We start from the raw sequence: 23496 nt of genomic DNA on the forward strand, positions 1-23496 counted from the left end.
TTCATCTATAAGCCCTTCATTTCTTTTAACTACCAAATAGAGAACCAAATAGAGTGAATTGTGTTTTGAAGATAGCTCAGGCAGGAAAGTCCATGAGACTTATCTCCAACTGACCACCAAAAGGCCAGTAGAAAGTTATGGCTCAAGTAGTAGAGTGCCAGCCTTGAGTGAAAAAGCTAAGCCTCAGTACTGGCATGAAAAAATATTTTAACTGTACTGTAATTGAAAGGTCATTTTGAGTTTTTCTTTTATTTCTTAACCTTTTGAGGTCACTATTCATCTGTATTCAAAGCTTCATTGGCTATGTCCAGGTTGTATCCAGGTTACTCATGGAGCCTGGATTACTTAATGCCACACAAAGAAAAAACCTTCATGGGCTTTTCTCTAGAGGTTAAATTATTATTAAGTTAAAGACATTTTCTGGGAGAGAGATGGAGAGAATTGAAAGCCTTATGTCAGTGTTAAATGATGTGCTACTATTTTTTAATTACCTTTAGTAGTACATTTTTTTGATAGGCAAGTAATTTTGCTGAATTTTTTTTTTATTTGTCTTCTACTAGGGGTTCGAGTTCAGGACTTCGCACTCACTAATCAAGTGAGGTACCACTTGAGCCATGTCTCCAGCCCTTTTTACTTGGGTTATTTTTTAATAAGATCTCACTTTGCTGCTGCCCCAAACCCCATTACATCCTGGCCCTTGATCCTCCTATTTTATGCTTTGTGTTATAGCTGAATGACAGGCACTGTCTACCTTACCAGGATTTTGCTTGAGATGGGATGGTTGTTGTTTTTTTCCCCCTCCAAGTGTTTGCCTGGACTGGCCTTGGATATTCTCATTTTGGGATGAAATTTTCATCTTTCAAAATATTTAAGTTTTTATTATTCAAATAATACGGTTTTATATTTGAATAGTGAATTTTAAAGGAAATTCTATTTGGCATACTTTGGCCATTCTGTCTTGCTCCCTTTTAAGTAGTGTTAGAAATGAAGCTTATAGATGAAGCAAAGTACTTTGTATCCTTCTGTCTGGAGCCGAGCCAGCTTCTGAGCATGATAACTCATGTAAACACCACACATGTCAGGTTCTACCACATTTCTCCATCTTGGCAATACCAAGTGTCATTTGCTCTGCTTTGTAAACCATTCATAGCTTTCATTCCCTTCTCTATAGCTTCCTCTTTGAAAACTCCCTGCTCTGATTGTCAGAGCTCACATTTCATCCTCAGTGTTCTCATGAATATTTCATGGTTGCCTGCAGAGGGGGTGGTTGGTTATGTGATGGACTTCATTTGTTTTCTTCTTCTTCAGGATAAGACAGAAAATGTTCATCTTTTAGATTGTTCTTAAGAGTATTAAATGTACCCTTTTTCAAAAAAACAAAATGCCAGATGCTGGTGGCTCACAGCTGTAATTCTAGCTACTCAGGAGGCTGAGATCTGGGGATCACCAACCCAGGTAGAGAAATACAAGAAACTCTACCTCCATTTAACTAGCACAAAGCTGGAAGTGGAGGTGTGGTCCAAGTGGTAGAGAGCTAGCCTTGAGCAAAGAAGCCAAGGAAGAATGTAAGGTCCTGCGATCAAGCCCCAAAAGTGGCACACTTAATTAATTAACTTATTATATTATTAATATCTTTATCTTAAAAAACATGCTGGTTAGCTGAAGTGATCTGATTGGATGTTGGGTTATTTTTCAGATATTGAAGTACAAAAATTGAAAAAGGCCATGGAGTCTCTGATGGCAGCAAATGAAGAAAAGGTATGCAGCTTCACTGTTTGTCCTGACATTCCCTGTTGTCCAGGTACCCTAGTTGAAAAAAACATAGCTATAGCCACTGATACTAAGTGGTACCCTTTCTTCACCATGTATGCAGTTACACAAATGGCCCTTACGATTGTGATTCTGTGTATAGAAATCCTGACAGACAGTGCCAAGAGGCATTTAATAAAAATCTTTCTTTTCCTTTCCCTTTTTCCCTCTTTCCTTCTTTCTTTCCCTCCCTCCCTTTTTCTCTCTCTTCCTATGTGTTGGTAATAGGGCTTGAAATCAGGGCCTGGGCCCTCTCTCTCTTAGCTTTTTGCCGGCTAACTGGAGATGAGTCAAGTCTCGTGAACTTTTCAGTCCTCACTGGCTTTGAATTGTGACCCTCTGTTAGGTTTATAGGTGTGAGCCACTGGTGCCCAGCTCACATTTGGTATTTTGTACTGCTAAGAGCAGAGTGCCATTGTTCCTGTTAGGACAGTGTGCTGCTATTTTTTATTTATTTATTTATTTATTTTGCCATTCCTGGGCCTTGGACTCAGGGCCTGAGCACTGTCCCTGGCTTCTTTTTGCTCAAGGCTAGCACCCTGCCACTTGAGCCACAGTGCCACTTCTGGCCATTTTCTATATATGTGGTGCTGGGGAATCAAACCCAGGGCTTCATGTATATGAGGCAAGCACTCTTGCCACTAGGCCATATTCCCAGCCCAGTGTGCTGCTTTTTTGCTCCCTGATCATCCATATATGCTGCAGGTGGCCTCCTCCAGGTTTAGCTCCTATCCTCTGGACTGCCCTCCACTGTTCTCCCTTAATGAATATGACTGGGGGGGATTCCCCCAGAACAAAAGGCATTTCAAGGAAGTAAAATAACTATAAAATGCCAAAGAAATAGTTTGATCTTATTCATCATAACTTTCTCTTAATTCTTGCCTAGTCTCTCTTTTTAAGTCTCTGTATTTATTTTTTGCCTGTCATTTTTCTTCTTTCTCTTTTCCTTCTCTTTTTTTGAGCTAGTATTGAATCTTTTTTTTTTTTAATGCTAGTATTGAGTCTTGTACTTAGAGCCTCTTGTGCTCACTCAGCTGGTACTACAGAACTTGAGCCATGCTTCTCCACTTAGGCTTTTGATTTTCTGTACTTTTTTTTGTATTTGTTCTTTATGTCATGCAAATAAACTCATGACCTATTTACCCACCCAGTATGAGTATGTAGATTTATTTGTGCTAGTCTTTTCTACTGTTGAATAAAAAAATCAAATTGTGAAGATGCCTACTGTAGCTTTTAGTCAAACTAAAAGAAATCTCAGAAATTAATTTTGTCATAATTTATCATTCTCAAAAAGCAACAACAGCCAGGTACCTGTGGCTCATGCCTATAATCCCAGCTACTCAGGAGGCTGAGATCTGAGGAGCCTGGTTTGAAGGCAGCCAGGAGCAGACAGATCTGAGAGACTTATCTCCAATTAACCACCAAAAAATCAGAAATTGAGGTGGGCTTAAGTGTTAGAATGCCAGCTTTGAGCAGAAAAGGCTAAGCAGAATGTAAGGCCCTGAGTTCAAGCCCCAGTACTGGCAGGCATGCGCACACACACACACACACACACACACACACACACACTCTCCAGACTCAGTGTGAGAAAATCTAGGGAGACCATTTCTTACTATGTCACAGTGAAGGGCTTAGAAAATAATAAGGTCAAGGACAAAATATGAATCCCTAACTTTTTAGAATTCATGATGGGAAAAATGGGAATTGCATAAGTAGAATAAATAGGGCTGGAAATTTAGAGCATGCATATGGTTCTTCTTTTGATCCTTAGTACTCTCTTCCCTCAACAACAACAAAAGAGCTGCACTATCTGATCAAGGGGATGAAAAGTTCAAATACAAAGAGTGAACAGACAAGTGAAGGGAGGAGTAAAGAATGGAACAGTGAAGTTCCTTATAGAGGTTAAATTACAAAAAGGATGAAAAATATTCCTTCTAGATGGATAGTAAGTTGCTTGTCACTAATCAAAACATTAGTAGTGTTTTGAGGAGGAACAAGCCAGGATAGCTAATAAAGATGGAGGAAACAGGCTTTGCTTTCAGGATGTGATACACAAGTTCCAAATGAGAGTGAATAAATCTGACGTTCTTGCTTTTTTCTTTGGCTTTATATCTTACTGCTTTGTCTTGTTTTTGTTTCTTAAAGATGGCAGCTGAAGGATAGACTCTAAATTCAGAGGTACCTTTTCCCTATCTCTGATGTATGTAGGAAAAATATTAGAGATGTTAGCATTTTACTAAAGTGTAGAAGTATTCTTTGAGTAATGTAAATAATTGACATCTTCATATTCTTCTGTCATGCTACCTATACAATTTAACATTAAATGTGCTGATTTGTTTAATTCATAGGATAGAAAAATAGAAGATCTCAGACAGTGCCTAAACAAGTATAAGAAAATGCAAGACACAGTGGCATTCGTCCAAGGTAAAATAGGTAGAGTATAGCTCTAAAGATTTTCTTTCTTTACTTGATTTTAAGTGGCTGTGAATTAATACATTTGGCTTCAGTTTCATTTTTTTCTCTGTGTGTATGTGTGTGTGCGCACGCGCATGCATGCTTGTGTGCCAGTAGTGATGCTTGAACTCAGGGCCTTATACCCTTGCTTGACTTTCTTGCTCAAGGCTGATACTCTACCACTTGAATCAATCACCACTTTTGGCTTTTTGCTAGTTCATCAGAGATGAGAGTCTCACAGACTCTTCTTCCCAGGCTGGTTTCCAACTGCCATCCTCGGATCTTAGCCTCCTGAGTAGCTGGGATTACAGGTGTGAGCCATTAGGAAAAAGAAAAAAAGGTTCCAAACTCAGTCAGTATTTTGTTTTTGGGTTTTGAGAAGTCCTCCCCCCTCCCATTAAGTTCTCTCTCTCTCTCTTTTTTCTTTTCCTTTCTTTTTTTTTTTTTTGTGTGTCTGTCCTTGGCATGAACTCAGGGCCTGCATGCTGTCCCCTGAACTGCTTTTGTGCAAGGCTTAGTGCTCTACTCTACCACTTGAGCCAGAGATTCACTTACTGAACATAAGATTCTCATGGAATTTCCTGTCCAGGCTGCCTTCAAACCACAATCCTCAGATCTCAGCCTCCTGAGTAGCTAGGATTACAGGCATGAACCATGGGGGGAGCCTGGCTAAATCTTTCTTGAAGATGACTTGTACTCTCAGTGTGAGGGTGAGCATGGTAGACTGGCCCGGATGAGTTGCAGTCCTTGGACACCGGCCATGTTTCACAGCCTCTGTGCCCGGGCACTCTAGGTGGTTGCTGTCTCCACTAGCCCAGGCTGAGGGTAGGTGTTATGGGTGTCTGGTGAGGTTCCACTGCCCTCCTCCCTGCTCCTGGGCTCAGGGACAGGTCAGTCACTCATGGTGGACCTCCCTGTGGTCCCTTTTTGGATTCTTCTTGTGCAGCAGCTTTACTGTGGTGAGCAGCAGCTGCTGCATGGAGTCCCTTTAGTCACTGCTTCTCTGGAGCCCTCAGAGAATGGCTGTGGGTGCCCCTATTCCTGTTCTTTTCCAAGTCTGCAGGCTTTCAGATCTGAAGCTGGGATTTTCCTTCCAGTGGTAGTGGGTATGTGGATTTCAGGAGCAAAACTAAAATACCACTAGAAAAATCAGTGGCTGGTCAGAAATCCTCAGATCCACACCACTGGTCCTTTTAAGTAAGCTTTTTGTTTGCTTTCTCTTTTCGTTTAGAAACTTAAGATTTAGTACTACTGGTATGCTGGTGGCTTACACCTATAATGCTAGCTCACACCTATAATGCTAGCTATTTAAGAGGCTGAGAGTTGAGAAATGCTGAGAATTGAGGCTCTTATCTCCAATTAAAAAGCATAAAGCTCCTAACATATGAAACTGTAACCTCTCTGTACATCACTTTGACAATTAGAAAAAAAAAAAAGCATAAAGCTGGAAGTGGAGCTGTGGGTCAAGTGCTAAAGTGTCAGTCTTAAGTAAAAAAGTCCAGGGACAGGGACAGCACCCAGGTCCTGAGTTCAAGCCCCAGGACTGGCGGGGGGGGGGGGCCGGGGGGAACAAAACATGTGGTATTTATTGATTAAATTAAGTACTAAATTCTGACTGCTTCTAATTTGCCTCGGGTCCTCTCGAGCTGGATTTCCCTGCTAAAGCCATGTACCTTTAGCTGATCAGCAGAAGCTTTGCCATCATCTCAGAGTCCTCCCAATTAAGATCTTTAAACACGCATGTAATTTACCATTTAGCATGAGTTGGAGATGACCATTTTAAACATTCTTTCTTCTGCTATTAGAAAATGGCTCTCTGGTACTATGTTGTTGAGCTCTTGATCCTTTCATTTCTAAAAACGTAAAAAAAAAAATTCTCAAATTTAAGGCTTTGCTGGATGTGTTGTTTTTCTTTCTATTAAGACTTTTTTAAGCCAGTGCTGGTGGCTCATGCCTATAATCCTAACTACTCAGGATACTGAGATCTGAGGATCTTTGTTCAAAGTCAGCCTACGCAGGAAGGTTTGTGAAACTCTTATCTCCAATTAACCACAAAAGGCTGAAGGTTGAGCTGTGGCTATAGTGGTAGAGCACTATCCTTGAGCACAAAGGCTCAAAGACAATGCCCTGGCCCCAAATTTGAGTGCCAGGACAGACACACAAACACATAGACACACACGGTTGAGCTGTGGCTATAGTGGTAGAGCACTATCCTTGAGCACAAAGGCTCAAAGACAATGCCCTGGCCCCAAATTTGAGTGCCAGGACAGACACACACACACACACACACACACACACACACACACACTAAAATAAAGTCTGCTTTGAAATGACAGGAAAGGATCATTGAGATGATCAAATATTGTGTGTGTGTGTACATATGTGAGAGAATAAGTACTAGAGTTTAAATTTAGGGCCATGCCTTCTCACTTAGCTTTTTCACTTAAGGCTGGTGCTCTACCACTTGAACCATACCTCTTCTAGGTTTTTTCCAGTTTATTGGTGGTAAGATGCTCACAGATGTTTCTGCCTAGTTTGGCTTTGAGCCAGGATTCTCAGATCTCAGCCACAGGCCAAGCCAGCAGTGCTCAGCTGGTACTGGTTTTTCGTTTTCTTTTTGTATTTAAAAACTGAACTGTTTGGGGCTGGGAATATGGCCTAGTGGCAAGAGCACTTGCCTCGTATATGTGAAGCCCTGGGTTCGATTCCCCAGCACCACATATACAGAAAATGGCCAGAAGTGGCGCTGTGGCCCAAGTGGTAGAGTGCTTTCCTTGAGCAGAAAGAAGCCCTGAGTCCAAGGCCCATGACTAGCCAAAAAAAAAAAAAAAAAAAAACTGAGCTGTTTAAGCCTGGTACTTGCATATAAACAGACCTGAAGATCAATGGAATAGGGAAGAAGACCCAGAAATAAATACGCATACTTACAGTCAGCTGATATTTGACACAGGAGCTAAAGACATACAATGGAAAAAACATAGCCTCTTCAACTACTGGTGCTGGGAAAACTGGGCAGCCACATGCAGAAAACTCAAAGTGGACCCTAACCTATCACCATGCACCCATGTACCCAGATCAACTCAAAATGGATTAAAGACCTCAACATTAGACCTCAAACCCTGAAACTACTGAAGGACAGAGTAGGAGGGACACTAGAACTTATAGGCATACTCAGGAACTTCCTAAATAGAGTCCCAGGGGCACAACAGATAGGGGAGAGACTTGACAAATGGGACTACAAAATAAAAAGTTTCTGCACAACTAAAGACATAGCAACCAAACTAGAAAGACAGCCAACCATATGGGAAAGGATCTTCACCAGCACAGCAACAAAGGCCTAATATCCATCATCTACAGAGAACTCAAAAAACCAATCCCCTCCAATGGGCAATGGAGCTAAAGAGAGACTTCACAGGAGAAGAAATAAAAATGGCAAAGAAACACATGAGGAAATGTTCACATCCAGTAAAGGATGTTAGGATGGCCTGTACTCTGAACTTGGGCAACAACAAATGCTGGAGGGGATGCAGAGAAAGAGGACCCCTTCTCCACTGCGGGAGCATAGATCGTGTCTGTAAAATAGCAAACTTCTTTTCAAATGGTATTTCTACATGTTTTGGTCAGTGACTGTATGTCATGTCTCTAAAACCAAACAATTACCTAAGTAAACATAAAAATGTCTAGGATAGACCTATCAGAGGATCACAATAGCTCAACAGCTGTGTACATATGATTATATAAGATGAGGCTAAGCAAAATAAACTCCAAGAGATGGAAACAGGAGGAATTTATTGTTGTTGTTATATTTAATGTACTAGGTGAATTTCCTATAGTATATCCCCTGTGGTCACTGTATATGATTTTGGTACACTGGGTATTGTATATATGTTTATCTGAGCTAGGGAAGGGAAAAATTGAGGGAGGGTGTAACATATGACAAGAAATGTACTCACTACCTTATTATGTAACTGTACCCCCTCTGTACATCACCTTGACAATAAAATTTAAAAAGAAAAAGAGGAGCTGGGGATATGGCCTAGTGGCAAGAGTGCTTGCCTCGTATACATGAGGCCCTGGGTTCGATTCCCCAGCACCACATATACAGAAAATGGCCAGAAGTGGCGCTGTGGCTCAAGTGGCAGAGTGCTGTCCTTGAGCAAAAAGAAGCCAGGGACAGTGCTCAGGCCCTGAGTCCAAGCCCCAGGACTGGCCAAAAAAAAAAGAAAAAGAAAAATGAGCTGTTTAAATGACGACTGCTTGCTGTTATTTAGAATTAGTTTATTATAATGTGTTCCTCAGCTTCATTTTTTGTATGCTAATATTTGTAAGCCCCAGGTTTTGTTTTCTTGCTTTTTTTTTTCCCTTCAGTTATGGGGCTTGAACTCAGGACCTGGGTGCTTTCCCTAAGCTCTTTTGCTCAAGATTAGCACTCTGCCAATTTGAGTTACAACTCCACTTCGGGTTTTTTGTCTTGTCTTTTTTGGTACTGGGGATCAAATCTTTTTATTTTTTTGTGATACTAGCATTTGAATTTGGTCTTGCACTTGTTTGGTAGGTATTCCTCCACTTGAGCTACTCCTCCAGCCCTTTTTAACAATTGCTGTTAAGTTTTTTTCCCCAGACTATTCTTGTACTGTAATTCTCCCAATCTCTAGCTCCTGTGTAGATGGGATTTACAGGTAGAAGACACCTAACTGGGCCTGCATTTTAGCTATTTTTCAACTATCATCTCTCATTTTTGCCAGTACTAGCCTTGGACCATCATCCTCTTAATATGCTTCTTTTTTGTTTTCTTTTGTTTAACTTACATATCTTCTTAAGTGGGTGAAGGTCTGTATTACTAAAAACAAAATTATGAAAGTCATTGGAAGAAGTTTACTTAATGTCCTTCCAGTGTTGATATCAAATAATGACTTTGTTTACTGATACCACTGCTGAGTTCTAGTGTAGTCTGAACCCTGGGCCTTTGTCTGCTAATAGGTGAAGATGATTTTTTCTACATCTCATGTTGCTCTTTCTTGAGTGATAGCAAGAAAAGTTGACTGATTTTTCTTTTTTTGGTGGGGGGGACTAGTACTGGGGCTTGAACTAGGGGCCTGGATGCTGTCTCTTACCTTTTTTATAAAAGGCCAACACTCTACCACTTGAGCCACCCCTCCAATTCTAGCTTTTCTTGGTTAGTTGGAGATGTGAATCTCATGAACATTTCTCTCCTGGCTGACTTTGAACTACCATCTTCAGGTCTCAGCCTCCCAAGGAACTAGGATTGCAGGTAAATTAGTGGTGCCCGATAGAAATGCTCCTGTTTGGTGCTAGAGGTATATAGCTCAGTGGTGAATTGCATGTTTAGAGTACATGAAGTCTTAAGTTTGAAGACTAACACCATTAAAAGTAAAACATGCTAGGCACAGGCTTGTCATCCTAACTACTCAGGCAGCTGAGATCTGAGAATCACAGTTTGAAGCCAGCCCAGACAGGAAAGTCCATGAGACTCTTATCTCCAATTAATCACAAATGCCAGAAGCGGATCTGTGCTTAAGTGGTAGAGTACTTGCCTTGAGCAAAATGGGTTAGAAACAGTGCTCAAGCCCCTAGTTCAATCGTTAGTACAGGCGCACCCACATACGTGCCCACACAAACACCCACGATAAAACAATTGTCGACATTTAAGATTGTTATCTCCTTTCAAAAATGAAAATGCAGGGGCTGGGAATATGGCCTAGTGGCAAGAGTGCTTGCCTCGTATACATGAGGCCCTGGGTTCAATTCCTCAGCACCACATATACAGAAAATGGCCAGAAGTGGCGCTGTGGCTCAAGTGGCAGAGTGCTAGCCTTGAGCAAAATAAAAGCCAGGGACAGTGCTCAGGCCCTGAGTTGACGGCCCAGGACTGGCCAAAAACAAAACAAAAAACAAAAATGAAAATGCAGCCATAAATAATATATATCCTTTGAAACTAGCAAAATTGAGGGGAGCAGTAGTATTGAGAGGCATAGAGGAGAGCAATGGAAAATGTGACATTGGTGAAAATGTATTGTACTCATAAATTAGCATGTTGAGGTGAAATCCCTTTGTGCAGCTACTTAAAGATAATAAAAATATAATTTAAAAAAATGAAATATACGCTGAGTGCTAGTAGTTCATGCCTATAATCCTAGTTACTCAGGAGGCTGAGATCTGAGGCTTGCAGAAAAAAAGCCAGAAGTGGAGCTGTAGCTGAACTGGGAGTGCTAGCCTTGAGCAGAAGAGCTCAGAGACACACCCAGGTCCTGAGTTCAAGTCCCAGGACTAGCAAATATATATATGAAAACTGCAGGTGCATTCTTTCTGCTTTGTCTTCTTCTAGGTAAAGATGGCGAATATGAAGATCTGCAACTCAACTCCAGCTCCATCTCCACCTTGATGGACACCCAGGGCTTTAGTGATCTGGAGAAGAGTCCTTCATCCACTCCAAGAATGGGGTCTCCCAGTCATGAGCCACTCAACACAAGTGCTTCAGAAGAGGTACTTGGAGATTTCATTCTTTACACTAGAAAGACATTTTCCAATGCAATTTTTCTTTCTTTTGTTTCCTTCCTTCCTTCCTTCCTTCCTTCCTTCCTTCCTTCCTTCCTTCCTTCCTTCATTTCTGTTGCCATTCCTGGGGCTTTAACTGAGGGCCTGAGCACTGTCCTGACCTTCTTCCAAGGGTTTACCACTTGAACCTTAGTTCTACTTCCAGCTTTTTTGGTGGTTAATTGGTAATAAGAGTCTCACAAACTTTCCTGCCCATGTTATGTTGGCTTTAAACTGTGATCTTCAGATCTCTGCCTTCTAAATGGAATTATAGACATGAGCCACCAGCACCTGGCAGTTCTGGCAATTTTTCGTATATTATAGATCTCTTTTCCTTTTCTTTTTGTATTTGGGTGTGTGATTTTTCCCTCTCTTTTTTAATAAATGCTTTAGACAATGACAAGATGGCTTATAAATTTCAAGGGAAAACTGCTAGCTAGTTATAGTAACATGTGCTTATACTCCCATGTAATCTGGAGGCTGAGACAGGACGATCCTCAGAGCCTGCAAGTATTAAATATGAGATTATAGACTATTTTTTAAATAGGGAATAGGTAAGATGCGGCTAAATTGAGATTGTATAAGTAAGTTTATTTTATTTTTTATTCCAGTACTGGGGCTTGAACTGAGGGCTTTGTGTTCTTGCTTGGCCTTTTCCCTAAAGACTATAGCTCTACTATTTGAGCCACAGCTCCGTTTCCAGAATTTTTCTAGTTATTGGTGATAAAAGTCTTATAGACTGGGGCTGGGGATATGGCCTAGTGGCAAGAGTGCTAGCCTTGTATGCATGAGGCCCTGGGTTCAATTCCCCAGCACCACATATACAGAAAATGGCCAGAAGTGGCACTGTGGCTCAAGTGGTAGAGTGCTAGTCTTGAGCAAAAAGAAGCCAGGGACAGTGCTCAGGCCCTGGGCCAAATAAATAAATCAATTAAATTTTTTTTTAAAGTCTTATAGACTTACCTGCCTGGGCTGGCTTCAAACTGTGATCCTCAGATCTCAGCCTCCTGAGTTGCCATGTGCCACCAGTGCCATGCAGTAAATTTATTTTACGTTCTTCTGATGGTGACTCTGAAAGATAGTTGAGGAAAGTTTTGCACTGGTTTCTCTAAAGCTTAGAGAAAAACAACCAGAGTGGAATGTACTATCTTACACCCATTTACTTTGCACGAAACTGGCACCAGGCATCTGTTATGCACTGACCCATAACTTTGTGGCTGGAATGCCAACATTATCTTGCTCATGAATCCGTCAGTGGGCAGGGCTGCACATTCCATCAGTCAGAGTGACATGAAGGCTGGGCTGGAAGCAGCTGCCTATCATCTAGGACCAACCACAGCTGCAGTCCTGACCTGAGTACAGGATGACTGTGAGGCTTTCTTATAGTCCTGTTATGAGCATCCCAAGGGGGATTGAGCAAATTCACATAACTTTTTATGACTGTTCAGAAATCACATACCATCTCTTCTGCTGTGGTCACAGTTTAACCTCTCCATGAACAAGTGACAAAAATCACATCATAAAAACATGTACTCAGGAGACTGAGATGTGATGAGGATCATGTTTCAAAGCCAGCCCAGGCAGGAAAGTCTATGAGACTCATCTCCATAAGTACCCAAAAGCCAGAAGTGGAGCCTCAGCCTTGTGAAGAAAAACCAAGGGATAGCTTCTAGGTCCTCAGTTCAAGTTCCAGAACTGGCTGGCATGCACGTGCACATGCACACACACACACACACACACACACACACACACACACACACACACACACACAATTCAGCAATTCTGTCTTTAACATCAGTAATGTCATTAATCTAGGATTCGTTATGGAATAAGGGATAATTTAGAGGGGAGAAAAAAATCCCCTACTTCTTAAAAAATATTATGTGGATGGCCAGACAGAGGTGGCTCTCATCTTTAACCCTAACTTCTGAAAAGGCTGAGACTTGGAGAATGGAGGTTCGATACCACCATGGGCAGAAAAGTCTGTGACACTCCATCTCCAGTTAGCCAGCAAAAAGTCAGGCTGGAAGCATGACTCAAGTAGTAGAGCATCAGCCTTTACCAAACAAGCTAAACAAGCGAAAGACCCTGAGTTCAAGCAAGCCCAGGTACTGGCCAAAAAAGAAAAAAAGGCAAGAAAATTGTTCTAAATCCAGATTTGGCCTTTTATCCTTAAACTGAAGTGTTATATATTAGATCTTGTTTATGTTTTATTACTTTGAGGTTTGTGTTTTGTTTGTTGGATTGATCTCTTTTTCACTTTTAATAATTGTATCACAGCTCCAAACCAGCATATTGCAAGTTTCAGTCCCTTCATTATTGCCAGCAAATGTGGATGTGGAAACTGCTGAATATTCAAAGTCACGTCCCAAACAAGAAACTTCATTGCAAGAGAAGTATGTCATTTACAGCCATTTAATAGAAATGTTCAAAAATGGAGACCAACCAGAAGCTAGGGGGTAATTGCGCTTAGTCACAACCCACAGTTTTTACCCAGAGGACAAAAGAAGACATGTCCCAAGGAGTCTTCCGTGAGTTGTATATTATTAAAAATCAAAGATGTGAGCAGGAAGTAACTAGAAGCTGGAGGAGTGGATATAATGATGTTAGGAGGAGCTTAAGGCAGTTGAGTTTCATTCCTTAGCTGGTGGGTGGCCTTGAAAGCAGGGCAAGCAGGACAGTTCCTGTCAGATGCCATGGGCGGTTTGGATGACTAAAGGATACAAAGAAAGACAGAGTGATTTCCCAATAGGAAAAGAGACATTTTCATTAGCTTGTCTCAAATTAATAGCCTAAACTGATCTTTAGGCCAAATAAAATATTTTAGCCAGGCATTGGTGGCTCATACCTCTAATCCTAACTATTCAAGATGCTTAGATCTAAGGATCTGTGTTGGAAGCTAGCCTGGGCAGAAATATGTGAGAGACCCTTATATCCAGTTAACCTCCAATAAGTCAGAAATGGAGCTATATATATAGCTCAAGTGGTAGAGCACCAACCAGCCTTGTGTGAAAAAACTAAGGGAGAGTGCATAGGCCCTGACTTCAAGCCTGACACACAAAAATAAACAAGTTAACTAATTAATTAATTAATGCATTAAAATTTTAGATAAGAATTTAGATTAAAATTTTAGAAAAAATTTGTGTAAGATATCACAAGAAATGTACTCACTACCTTATCATGTAACTGTACCCCCTTTGCACAACATCTTGCCAATAAAATTTAATTTTAAAAAATTTAGGAATAACTAGGTGCTGGTGTCTCATGCTTGCAATCCTAGCTACTCAGGAGGCTGAGATTAAAGGACCATAGTTGGAAGCCATCTTGGACAGGAAAGTCCATGAGGTTTTTATCTCCAATACCACCAAAAATCTGGAAGTTGACCTGTGGCTCAAGTGCTCAAGCCTTCTGCTCAAACCCAGTGAGGATGAGAGACCCTGGGTTTAAGCCCCAGTACTGGCGATAAATAAATAAATAAATAAATAAAATAAATGCACTAAGAAAACTATTCCTGGGGCTGGGGATATGGCCTAGTGGCAAAGAGTGCTTGCCTCGGATACATGAAGCCCTGGGTTCAATTCCCCAGCACCACATATATAGAAAACAGCCAGAAGTGGCGCTGTGGCTCAAGTGGCAGAGTGCTATCCTTGAGCAAAATGAAAGCCAGGGACAGTGCTCAGGCCCTGAATCCAAACCCCAAGACTGGCAAAAAAAAAGAAAAGAAAACTATTCCTGGGGCTGGGAATATGGCCTAGTGGCAAGAGGTGCCTCTTATACATGAAGCCCTGGGTTCGATTCTCCAGCACCACATATCTAGAAAACGGCCAGAAGTGGCGCTGTGGCTCAAGTGGCAGAGTGCTATCCTTGAGCAAAAAGAAGCCAGGGACAGTGCTCAGGCCCTGAGTCCAAGCCCCAGGACTGGCCAAAAAAGAAAAAGAAAACTATTCCTAATTTTTGTGTGTGCCATTCCTGGTGCTTGAATTCAGGGTCCAACTGGGCTTTTTCACTGTTAGCTGGTTCTCTAGCAGTTGAGCCACACCTACTTCCAGCTTTTTGCTGGTTAGTTGGAAATAAGGGTCTTATAGATTTTTCTGCCTGTACTGCCTTTGAACCATAATCCTTATATCTCAGCATCCTGAGATGTGAACTATCTGCACCTGGCAATTTTTTGTTTTGACAATTCTGTTCATAAACAGTTCTGTTCAATAGACAATTCCTGACAACAGTGGCACAATTTAGTAATTGTTCAACTTTACACTAGTGTTATTTTTAAACTCTTTTTTTGTTCATCATGGGGCTTGAACTCAGGGCCTGAGCTCCATTCTTGAGCTTTTCTGCTCAAGGCTAGCACTCTACCACTTTGAATTTGGGGTCTCACTGGGCTTTTTCACTGTAGGCTGGTTCTCTAGCAGTTGAGCCACACCTTCACTTCCTGTTTTCAGGTGGTTGATTGGAGATAAGGATCTCATGCACTTTCCTGCCTGGCCTGGCATTGAACCACAATCCTCAGATCTTGGCCTCCTGCATAGCTAGGATTACAGACATAAGCACCAGCTCACAGTCTGTTTTTTAACTTTTAGTACAGAATTTGCTAAAAGATACAAGATATCAGCACCTGGTTGCAATTTAGTCTTTGTGTCAGGTGATTTTGCTCGGCATGAGATTAACATGGGCCCTCTGAGTAGGGTTAAGGTCAGACAGATGAACGTCCTTTGTTTGGTAGGTTAGATCTACTTAGTTAAGCCGTTCTGGATTTAGAGGAATTTGAACTTGCTCTGGGCTTATGTGAACATAGCACATATGTACAGGTTTTTTTAATTTGTAATGTTAACAAATGCCTTTTATGACATTTTAGGGATGAAAAAGCAGTCCTTGGTGCTGCTGTTGAAATTGAGCTGTATGATAGCCTTTCGTAAGTTACATGATAAATGTCATGATCTAAGCTTAAGGAAAAAGATAACTGGTAATATGAACACTAAGCAATTCTAACAACCAGTGACTGAGACCATTAAATTTATGAATAAAATCTAAAGGAGCTTGTATGGTTGGGGAGGGGGGACTTGGACATTTATAAAGAAATACTAATTTACTTTTATCACATGCAAGGATATTTTACACACCATCAGAAGTTTATTGGTTCTCATTCGAAATTTGAGCTTTTTCTTTTTGGGGGGTGGGCAGTTTGAAACAGGGTCTCACAGTATCACCCAGTTTAGCCTCACACTTGCAATCTCCATGCAGTCATATTTCAGATGTGCCAATGTCTGACTTTTCATTATTATGGCTTAAAAGTATACTTATTTACTTATTTGTTTATCTATTGTTATGTGGTGCTAAGGATCAAACCCATTTCCTTAAGCCAGGCAAACACTCCACCTCTGAGCTATGTCTCAGTCCTTTAATTCTTTTTGTGTTTGTTTTTTGTTTTTTGCTCATGATACTAGAACTTGAACTTTGGGTCTTGCACTCTTGCTTGACTCTTTCGCTCAAGACTGGCATACTGCCATCTGAGCCACACTTCCACTTCTAGCTTTTTGCTGGTTAATTGGAGATGAAGAGTCTCATGGACTTTTCTGCCCCATCTGGCTTTGAACTGTGATCCTCATATCTCAGCCTCCTGAGTAGTTAGGATTAATTTTATCACCTGACTACTCTAATTCATTTTCGAACTGATTTCTGTTTTTTATTCCAGCAGGAAGGAGTATCAGAGAATGTTCTATTGCTGGAAAAGCTGAACTTGGTTTTGATACTTTAGTCTAGTAAATTGACCTAATAAGAATGTTAATCCAAGTTAAAGTTTAGATTTATCTAGGAAAGTTAAAAGTAATATGTCAGGGAAGTCAATTTTCACGGAGTAAGATTCTAAGATGAGGCTGGTCTTTTCTTTTTAACTGTTATTTTTAATTTATTTGGTAGTTAGGACTTCTACATATAAATACAGAAGAAAACTTTTGAGTTTGTGTTTTGGAGATGTAGCTAAAATGGTAGAATGCCTGCCTAGCAAGCACCACTGCCCTGAGATAAAAACTCGAGTATTACTACCCCGAAAAAAGTTTGTATATTTATACTATTCTTTATTCTTTTTTCTTTTTTTTTTTTTTTGGCCAGTCCTGGGGCTTGGACTCAGGATCTGAGCACTGTCCCTGGCTTCTTTTTGCTCAAGGCTAGCACTCTGCCGCTTAAGTCACAGCGCCACTTCTGGCCATTTTCTATATATGTGGTGCTGGGGAATTGAACCCAGGGCCTCCTGTATACGAGGCAAGCGCTCTTGCCACTAGGCCATATCCCCAGCCCTTATAAATATAAATATATATGTATATATATATATATATATATTTTTTTTTTTTGCTCAGCTCAGGGCCTATGTGCTATAGCTTAGCTTCCCCCCTCCCCCCACCCACCCAAGGCTGGTACTCTACAGCCACACCTCCACTCTGGCTTTTTAATTTCTTTGTGTGGGTTAGTTGGAAATAAGAGTCTTATGAACTTTTCTGTCCAGGCTGGCATCAAACCTGGACCCTCAGATCTCAATCTCCTGAGTAGCTAGTATGACAGGCAGTGAGTCATTGGCACTAGGCTACTGTTCAATTGTTTTGTTTCATTGGGTTTGTTTTTTTGTTTTGTTTTGTCAATTGTGGGACTCAGACTCAGGTCCTGGGTGCTGTCCCCAAGCATTTCTGCTCAAGGTTAGTTCTCTACCACTTTGAGCCACAGCGCCACTTCAGTTTTCTGGTAGTTAATTGGAGACAAGAGTCTCACAAAACTTTCCTGCCTGGGCTGGCTTTGAATCACAATCCTCAGATCTCAGCCTCCTGAATAGCTAGGATTGCAGGCGTGAGCCACTGGCACCCAGCCATCCTTGCTTTTTAAAGAAGTAAAGCACAGAAATGAGTGCCTGATTCTAGATTTTCCTTTATGATCAAAATTCAACCCACAAACAATTTTAATTTCTATTAAAGATGATCAACTTAGAAACAAAAGCATCAGAGCCACATATTATTAATTTTAATTATGATTGTTGCTATTTCTAGAACTTCAAATCTGCAAAAATCCAGCAGCCTGGGGAACCTGAAGAAAGAGATATCAGATGGGGTAAGTTTGGTAATTTTTATTTCCTGTTAACCTGAGGAGAAAAATATTTAGATATTTTCATTTTGTTTCTCCTATTTTCCAAGCAAACTCTTAGAAGAACTTTTGGTTTTGCTAATAGGAAGTCATAAGTATGATTATGAACCATCAAAAGTAGTAAATAAAACCAAAAATTGAGACTGAAACAAAACATTGTCTAAAATAAATGAAAGCATGTTTTTTGTTGTTTTATAGTTTAAAAATGATATCACCTTTTTTGTATTTATGGAAATGTATTGAACAAATTTCAATCTATAAAGGATTTCTATAAGTCTTAGGTATTGTTTTTAACAGGAAAAGGAGTCTACTCAGAAGCCTTCAGAGGTAATTTTTTAATTCATTTTATTTTTTTGTTTATTTGGTACCAAGGAATCAAACCCAGGGTTTCACGCATGCTAGGCAAGCACTCTACCACTAAACCACATTCCCAGTCCCCCCAGAGGTAATTTTTATACCCAAATTAATGTACCAAAGTGTTCTCAACTTACCATTGCATATAAATTGCCTAAATGTTTGTAGTACGCCACATGATGTGAAAGAATGCAGACACTGGGGTTGTCCACTGTCTGGGTCCAGGTCTGTGGAATGTCCAGCATAGATAGGTCCCCAGTGGACTGAAGACAAGTGGAGGTTGCTGCCTGTGCTGGCTTCCAGTGACTCAGGTGTGTAATCCTAGCTGTTCTGGAAGCCAGTCCATCTAGAAAAGTCCAGGAGACACCCTCTCCAGTTAATCAGCTAAAAGCTGGGCCAAAAGTGCAGCCTCAGCAGTAGAACACCAGCCAAGCAAGCAAAAGCTCAGCAAGTGGAGATCCTGAGTTCAAAAAAATCAATACACTGCAGTTGGACAGCCATGACTCAGGCCTATAATCTTAACTACTCAATAGGCTGAGATCTGAAGATTTTGGTTAAAGCCACCCTGGGGAGACAAATCTGAGAGACTCTTAATCTCTAACCAGCAAAAGGCTGGAAGTGGAGGTGTGGCTCAAGTGTTAGAGCGCTAACATTGAACATAAAAGCCAACCAAGAGCTTGATGGCCTGAAAGAAAAAGAAAAGTTAATGTTATATTCATTTTATCTCCATCAGTTATTAAAAAGCAATACGAAATCTGAGCTCATAATCAGGCCATTTGATAGTTTCTTTTTGTGTGTGCATGTGCATGGACTGTGTGGCTTAAACTCATGGGCACTGTCCCTTAGCTTTTTCCCTCAAGGTTATTGCTCTACTGTTTGAGCTATATCTCTGCTTTTGACTTTTTGCTGGTTAGTTGAGAATAAGAGTCTCATAGACTTCCCTGTCTCGGCTGGCTTCCAACCGTGATCCTTAGATCTCTGCCTCCTGAGTAGCTAGGATGATAGGCATGAGCCACTGGCACCCACCTATTTGATCTTAATGGCCATCCTAGACTTTCTTAGGCCTCACAAGAAGCCTTAAGTTGCCAGTAGTTTATTTTATATGTCCATCTGAAACAAACACATCAACCTTTCTAAAGATGTCCACCACACATGCTCCAGTTTTTTTTGCCCTGATTTTCAATCATTAACAATGTAAAGATGATAGCTGAGTAGTCAGGCTGTCTGGTATACTATCTTGATTCTCAGCTCTTAATGCCTGAGTCATTGTATACAGAAAGGGCAAAGCCAGCAGTGGAGATAGCTCTCAATAAGGTTCTGTTTGACTTGTCACTTCAATAAATGGATAAAAGATCTGAAATAAGTGTTCAGACAGAGATAATAGCAGCACTGTATTGTGCTGTCAATAAACTTGTAGTTACTGTGAGCATTAGATCATGTAGAGTAAAATATCGCCACCTTGCCAGTAGCTCATACCTGTAATCCTAGCTACTCAGGAGGCTGAGATCTGAGGATATCAGTTCAAAGTTAGCCTGGACAGAAAAATCCCCATGTGTCTCTTCTCGCCAATTAACCACTCAAAAACCAGAAGTGGAACAGTGGTTCTAAGTGGTAGAACACTATCCTTGAGCAAAAGAGCCAAGGTCAGTACGTAGGCCCTGATGAGTTCAAGCCCTACAACCAACAACAACAACAACAAAAAGCCACCTTAAAATGCCTATATATGTCTCTACCTTTTCTCCATATCTGCAAAAGGAAGAAACAGAAAGCAAAACATGTTAGAGAAATGACAACATGTGAAAGATGCTGATGGTTCACACCTATAATTGTAGCTACTCAGGAGGGTGAGATCTGAGGATTGTAATTCAAAGCCAGCCCAAGCAGAAAAATGCACAAGACTTAGCTGTAATTAGCAAAAAGCCAGAAGTAGAGATATGGTTCAAAGTGGTAGAGTGCCCATCTTGAGTAAAAAGAGCCAAGTGAGGGGCTAGGGATATGGCCTAGTGGCAAGAGTGCTTGCCTCGTATACATGAAGCCATGGGTTTGATTCCCCAGCACCACATATATAGAAAACGGCCAGAAGTGGTGTTGTGGCTCAAGTAGCAGAGTACTAGCCTTGAGCAAAAAGAAGCCAGGGACAGTGCTCAGGCCCTGAGTTCAAGCCCCACGACTGGCAAAAAAAAAAAAAAGAGCCAAGTGAGAACACAAGGATCTGAGTTCAGGCCCCAGAACCAGAAAAAAAAAAGGCAGGGGGGAGCAGATCATATAATATATGATCTAACATAGATTGTAATTCTTTTCTTACTTGCTTGCTTCCTTGCTTGCTTCCTTCCTTCCTTTCTATCTTGGGGCTTGAACTCAGGGCCTGGGGCTCTGTCTCTGCAGTTTTGTGCTTAAGGCTAGCACTTTACCACTTGGAGCCATAGTCTACTACCAGTTGTTTTGGAGATAAGAGTCTCATAGACTTTCCTGACTGGGCTAGCTGAGAACCATAATCTCAAATTCCTGAGTAGGTAGGATGGCAGGTGTGAGTCACTGGTGCCCAGCTTCAGTTATTCTTTGTTTTGTTTTTTGCCAGTTCTGGGGCTTGAACTCAGGGCCTGAGCACTGTCCCTGGCTTCTTTTTTTGCTCAAGGCTAGCACTCTACCACTTGAGCCACAGTGCTACTTCTGTTTTTTTCTGTATATGTAGTGCTGAGGAATCAAACCCAGGGCTTCATGTATATGAGGCAGGCACTAGGCCATATTCCCAGCCCGTTATTCTTTTAAATAAAATCATCTCTATGGCCCCTTGAGCCTGGCATAGCTTTGTGGTTATATATGTTAATGCACTGTTTCCTCATGACCCCCTCTCTCAGGAGAAAGCTCCAGGAGAAGGCCGTACATGTGGGACCCTCCCTCCCAAAGTTCCCTCCATGGATGACAACCCCTTTGGCACTCGAAAAGCAAGATCTTCTTTTGGCCGAGGCTTTTTCAAAATCAAAAGTAACAAGAGGACGGCAAGTGCTCCCAACCTGGGTAAGTGTGGCCATGATGCCTGTGGCTGGACTGCCTGGCATCAGCTAGGCTCAAGCTTAATTCTTTCTTCTGCCTTTTCCATGTGCTTCTCCTCAGAAATGAACAGAATGACTTTGGGGGAAAGTTAGCAAAAGATATTTCAGTGGGTGTTTTGTTTGGGCTTGGTTTTTGGGAGCCACTGTTGGGATTTTAACTCAGAACCCCAAGCTCTCACTTAGCTTCTTTTGTCATTCTCCCACTTGAGCCACACCTCCACTTCTAGCCCTTTGCTGGTTCATTGGAGATAAGAGTCTACCGGATTTTTCTGCCAGGGCTGGCCTCGAACTGTGATCCTCAGATTTTAGCCTCCTAGAAGGTAGGGTTACAAGTGTGAACCACCAGCACCTGGCTACTTAGCACTGTGAAGATGTATTGATTCTTATCCTTCTCTCTGTCCTGTGACCTCCACTTAAAACCTGGATACTTAGTAATTTCACTCTGGAAAGTTCCCTGTGCATTTTTGGTGGTCAGTTGTTTGTTGTGAACAGCTGTGGTGGAGTTGGTATGTAACGGTCAACATCATGCATGCTGCTTCTCCATGGGTGTTTCATCTGTGTTTCATTTTGTCATCCCCTGTGTTCTCCGTGGGGCTGCATGTGACTGTGTGTGTTGTTTGGATATCGGAAGATCGTGAACGTAGTGCCAGTGCACCTACCTTAGGTATCGTACCCCTGCATGCCAGCCTCACTAGTGCTGTGCTCCAGACCCAGCTCCTTCCCACTTTCAGCCTCTCTGATTGCTAGAAAGTGAGCTGGCAGCAATCAGAAAACATTGTTCTGTTTCATAGTATTCCATCTGCTGCTATCATAGACTTCTTAGAGCTTTCACTTCAAGCCTGAGTGCTGTTTTAAAGCCCTCGAAATGTCGAGGTATCTACAGGATATTGGGCAGATGTATTCTGTTTTTCATCCCAGCTCTTTCTTTAGCATACTTTTACAAACTAACTCCCCATCCTTGGAGCCCATCTCCACATGAATATTTTCCTCAATTCACAAAGGACCTGCATGTTGCCAGATGCTGTGATTCACGCCTGTAATTCTAGGTACTTAGAAGGCTGGGATCTGAGGACCGAAGTTCAAAGGCAACCTCAGCAGGAAAGTCTGTGAGGTTCTTATTTCCAGTTAATTAGCAAAAGGTCCAAATTGGAGGTGCTGCTGAAGTGATAGACTGCAAGACTTGAGGGGAAAAGCTAAGTGTCCAGGCACCAAAAAAAGTGCTAGCTAGGCGGGGAATTTTATAGAAGAAACTACAGAAGGTGGTTTTAATTCCCTTCTCCTAGGGAACCTTCTTCTGACCTTTAATAGCATTGAAGATGGTATTTAATGATGCCAGAGCTGTTACATGTTACAATCTAGGGAGTCAACCCGGAGTAATTTTAGGAGGAAGGAAGATAGAGCTTTCTCCTTTGTTGTGCCTGTCATACAGGGGGGAAAACAAGTCCTCAAAGAAAGATAGGATGCTTTTAAAATGAGGCTGCAACAGCAGGCTGCTGGCCCACACTGTACTGCTGGGTGTTCAGAAAGCTAAGATCGAGAATCCTGGAAGTCAGCTCAAGCAGGAGAGTCTGAGAGACTCTTATCTCCAACATCAACCAACAAAAAGCCAGAAGTAGATAGAGGTGTGATTCAAGTGGTAGAGCACCAGCCTTGAGCAAAATAGCCAAGTATAAAAGCAAGACCCCTAGTTTGAGATGCTAAGTTCAAGGCTTAGGATCAGCACACAGACCAAAAGTAAATAAACAGGGGCTGGGGATATGGCCTAGTGGCAAGAGTGCTTGCCTCGTATACATGAGGCCTTGGGTTCGATTCCCCAGCACCACATATATACAGAAAACGGCCAGAAGTGGCGCTGTGGCTCAAGTGGCAGAGTGCTAGCCTTGAGCAAAAAGAAGCCAGGGACAGTGCTCAGGCCCTGAGTCCAAGCCCCAGGACTGGCCAAAAAAAAAGTAAATAAACAGATAAATAAGTAGAATCAAATAAACTGAGTATAAACTAGACCATATTTTTGAAGACACTTGTGCCCATCTTGGTTCTAGGGTATGAATGAGTAGATTCCTGTGAATTTTTCTAATAGGTTCTGTCCCCTTACATAGATGTCCACCTGTCTTCTCATGCATACTGGGCTAGGTGACTTTCTTTGTGG

The 23496-nt window shown here is 41.5% G+C and overlaps 1 protein-coding gene across 13 annotated transcripts in view; it reads left to right on the top strand.

The window, feature by feature from the left end:
- Ppfibp1 (PPFIA binding protein 1) overlaps positions 1-23496 on the top strand; it is a 120838-nt gene that overhangs the window by 77482 nt on the left and 19860 nt on the right. For 4 of the 13 annotated variants that reach the window (XM_048366773.1, XM_048366765.1, XM_048366678.1 and 1 more), the window contains 9 exons: positions 1697-1758; positions 4158-4242; positions 10610-10767; positions 13099-13214; positions 15674-15730; positions 17850-17910; positions 18241-18270; positions 21156-21315; positions 21982-22014. In XM_048366773.1, coding sequence (XP_048222730.1) covers positions 1697-1758; positions 4158-4242; positions 10610-10767; positions 13099-13214; positions 15674-15730; positions 17850-17910; positions 18241-18270; positions 21156-21315; positions 21982-22014 — 762 coding nt within the window. The remainder of the gene's footprint in view (positions 1-1696; positions 1759-4157; positions 4243-10609; positions 10768-13098; positions 13215-15673; positions 15731-17849; positions 17911-18240; positions 18271-21155; positions 21316-21981; positions 22015-23496) is intronic. The other 9 variants (XM_048366783.1, XM_048366685.1, XM_048366726.1 and 6 more) reach the window with 6 other exon arrangements.

Source organism: Perognathus longimembris, chromosome 1, assembly GCF_023159225.1.
Source record: "Perognathus longimembris pacificus isolate PPM17 chromosome 1, ASM2315922v1, whole genome shotgun sequence".
NCBI lineage: Eukaryota > Metazoa > Chordata > Mammalia > Rodentia > Heteromyidae > Perognathus > Perognathus longimembris.